The sequence below is a fragment of the Vicia villosa genome, linkage group LG2 (genome assembly GCF_029867415.1).
Source record: "Vicia villosa cultivar HV-30 ecotype Madison, WI linkage group LG2, Vvil1.0, whole genome shotgun sequence".
Taxonomy (NCBI): Eukaryota; Viridiplantae; Streptophyta; class Magnoliopsida; order Fabales; family Fabaceae; genus Vicia; species Vicia villosa.
Genome location: NC_081181.1, coordinates 3523057 through 3525919, shown reverse-complemented (window position 1 = coordinate 3525919; position 2863 = coordinate 3523057). Strand labels below are relative to the sequence as shown.

General features: G+C 34.1%; 1 protein-coding gene across 1 annotated transcript; it reads right to left on the bottom strand.

The window, feature by feature from the left end:
• Positions 1–249: 249 nt before the first annotated feature.
• LOC131645769 (metacaspase-9-like) lies at positions 250–2377 on the bottom strand. The gene is made up of 3 exons (XM_058915982.1): positions 1926–2377; positions 1219–1838; positions 250–1098 (listed from the first exon to the last, which is right to left on the bottom strand). Exons 1-3 carry the CDS (start codon positions 2329–2331, stop codon positions 712–714), a joined length of 1413 nt encoding a protein of 470 aa, XP_058771965.1. The 5' UTR covers positions 2332–2377; the 3' UTR covers positions 250–711.
• Between the last annotated feature and the right edge of the window lie 486 nt (positions 2378–2863).

Sequence of the window (2863 nt, the reverse complement as noted above, 5' to 3'; positions counted from 1 at the left end):
GAGAAAATAATATTTTTTATTCTTAAAAAGAAACAAGAACATAAATCTTTTTAAACTTTTTTTCTAAAAATATTAAGTATCGTTAATTGACAACTCAGAATCTTCATCAAAACTATTTTTTAAAAATGTTGAATATCATTGTTTCAAAGGAAATACTTGAACAAAAGGCATTTTAATTGTAGTTTCTTTAACTGATTTAAATTTCCCTTTTTAATTATATAAATAGGTCTCTTGTGTAAGAGTTTAAATTGTTGAGAATAAATATAAGTGTGAATGTGGATAATAGTTCTATATTTGATATGCATGTGAAGACTCGAGCATTTATAAGTGGGAGAACCAACTCACCTATCACCTTAAAGTTTTAGGTGGAGAAGTGGTGTGTCTCCCACAAAGGTGTGTTACTCAAGGAAATGAAGAAATGCTCCTCAGTCGACCGTCCCCCGATGTTGCGCTAACAAATTATATCATGAGTCTTTAATTCGAGACATAGACCGACTTATAGTTGAAGAGAATCAACGTATACTTCTTAATAAAATTTCATCCTTTCCAACAAAAATTTTCTTTCAAAGTTAAATATACACTTTGGGTCTCAACGCCCTACCTAGTTTATACAACAAAAAAACACATTTAGAAATTTTAGTTAGAGTACCACATACAATAGTAATCCAGTAGTACAAAGAGACTAAAGTTACCAAAATATCCATTTAATTGTTAGTTCTTCTTTCTCTTTTTCTTTAAACTCTCCTTCTTTTCACCTCTATCATGAGAGTTCTTTCTCTTTTTCTTTGAACTCTCCTCCTTCTTTTCACCTCTATCATGAGACTTCCTCTTTCTCTTTCTTTTCAAACTCTCATTCTTCTTTTTCTTTTTCTTGTAACTCTCATCCTTGTTGCCTCTTCTTTCACCATCTTTTTGTCCTAAATAAATTGCTGCAATCCATTTCAATACGTCTTTCATTTTACCTCTTGTTCTTTCCATGGACTCCAACTCTTCAATCTTCACTGAAGCTAAAACCTCGAAACGAGCATTAAAAGCATTGTGATAGGCCATAGACATAGCACGGAACACCTCAAACGAGGTCCGCTTCCTAGGGAGCAACTGTTTAGAGATAGAAGATAGTTATAAAGAAATCAAATAAGCAAATAGCATCTAAATTTACAAACCTACAATGCCGGTATCACAGGCATGGCTAAAAGCCCAATAACCTTTATTACTTACTAAGTCGCCGATGTTTTCCGTATGGGAGAATACAAAAGGTTGTCCTAGTATACTCAACATTTTTGAGATCTCCCCAACATATACATAAGGATTCCCCAATATGCGCTCCCTTTTTGACATTTTCGCAACATTTAGTTTTCTTCCCGAATGACCCTTCTCAGCAATTTCTGATCCATTAAGACCCAAAAAATTCAAATTTACTTGACTTTCATCGCAGTACAAACCAGGGATCTGTTTCCATTGCATACTTTGAAACATATGTCGTATAGTTTTGACTAAGTTCCAATTAGTCACATTCCCTTTCGTTTCTTGGATAACAAGAATTAAAGCATCTGTATAAAAACAGGCAGACTCCAGTCTATTGAAATTAATCGCGGCTCGAGCTTCCTCATCATTTTGACAGGCAGATAAGAGTATACCCAATGGGCGACGAGCCGTGCCTAATGTTGGTTCCCAAATATTACTGGTTAGCGGGATCTTGTTGGTTACGGGAGTCTCCGTACTGTGTCCTAAAATCTCTTTAGCTCCTTCTATAAGTCCTCCAGATGCCGTGCAATCCGCCACTATTGTAAACGAACATCCCACCGGTACACATTCGGTTAGGTGCCGAAGATTTGAGTCTGCCCAACATAATAATAACAATTATATAACAATCAGATAGTAAAGTTTATCATTCTTATATTATGATCTTAAACGGTAAAACGTACCTGTGATAATAGATCCATCGCTGCAACACATATATTCAACAAAGCCAGAATTATTATTGTAATCGGTTGCAGGAGTGCGACCGCCGTGTCCACAGAAATAGAAAACGAGGGTGTCACCATCAGTAGAATCTGTTATCATTTGGTAGAGTTTTGTGCATATGGCGAAGGCGTAAGTGGATGGCATTGTCTCTGGGAAATAGGAAGGAGTAATTTGATGGTTGGTAGGAAAATTACAATTCAAGCGGGGGGTTTCATCAAGCATAAGAGTTATATCATCGGAAGGAAATCCATAATATGTCATCAAACAATCGGTAAATCTGGTTGCAGAGTTAGCAGGACTCTTGATATGCGTTTTTGATTCAGGATAGTTAAACCCAACTATCAGTGCTTTCTTCTCACCACCCATGAATATGAAGAAAAGAAAGAAAATTGCTGTGAGGATTAGGGTTAGGGTTAGGTTTAAAAGAAAAAGATATCAAAAATAGCAATATAATAATTCACTCTGATTTTATATAAAAACAGGGGATTTTTTTTAAAGATATCTCAAAACGTATTTATTATTGGGTTTTTTTTTTTAAAAAATATCTCAAAACGTGTTTATTTAATATGATTTGATTTTTTTTTTTTGTTCTTCAACATCCAGTGGATTGAATTTTTGTTTTCGGGTTTATCTCTTATCTCTCTATCTGGTGACATTCTTGCCTTTTCCAATTTGCTTGTTTTTTTTTATGAACCTGTTCTATGAGATTCTTCTCAGATTTTGGGATTAGGGTTTAAAGCCTTTGAATTAAAGTTTTTTTCAATTGATATTCAAATCTATTATGTATTTGTTGTAATATTCAAATCTTCTCGGATTTTGAGAAATTGAATTTGATTTTTAGGAAATTAATCCCTCAAATTTTTTAATCTGTTATAGGATATTGTTAGCAAAGTTTCCA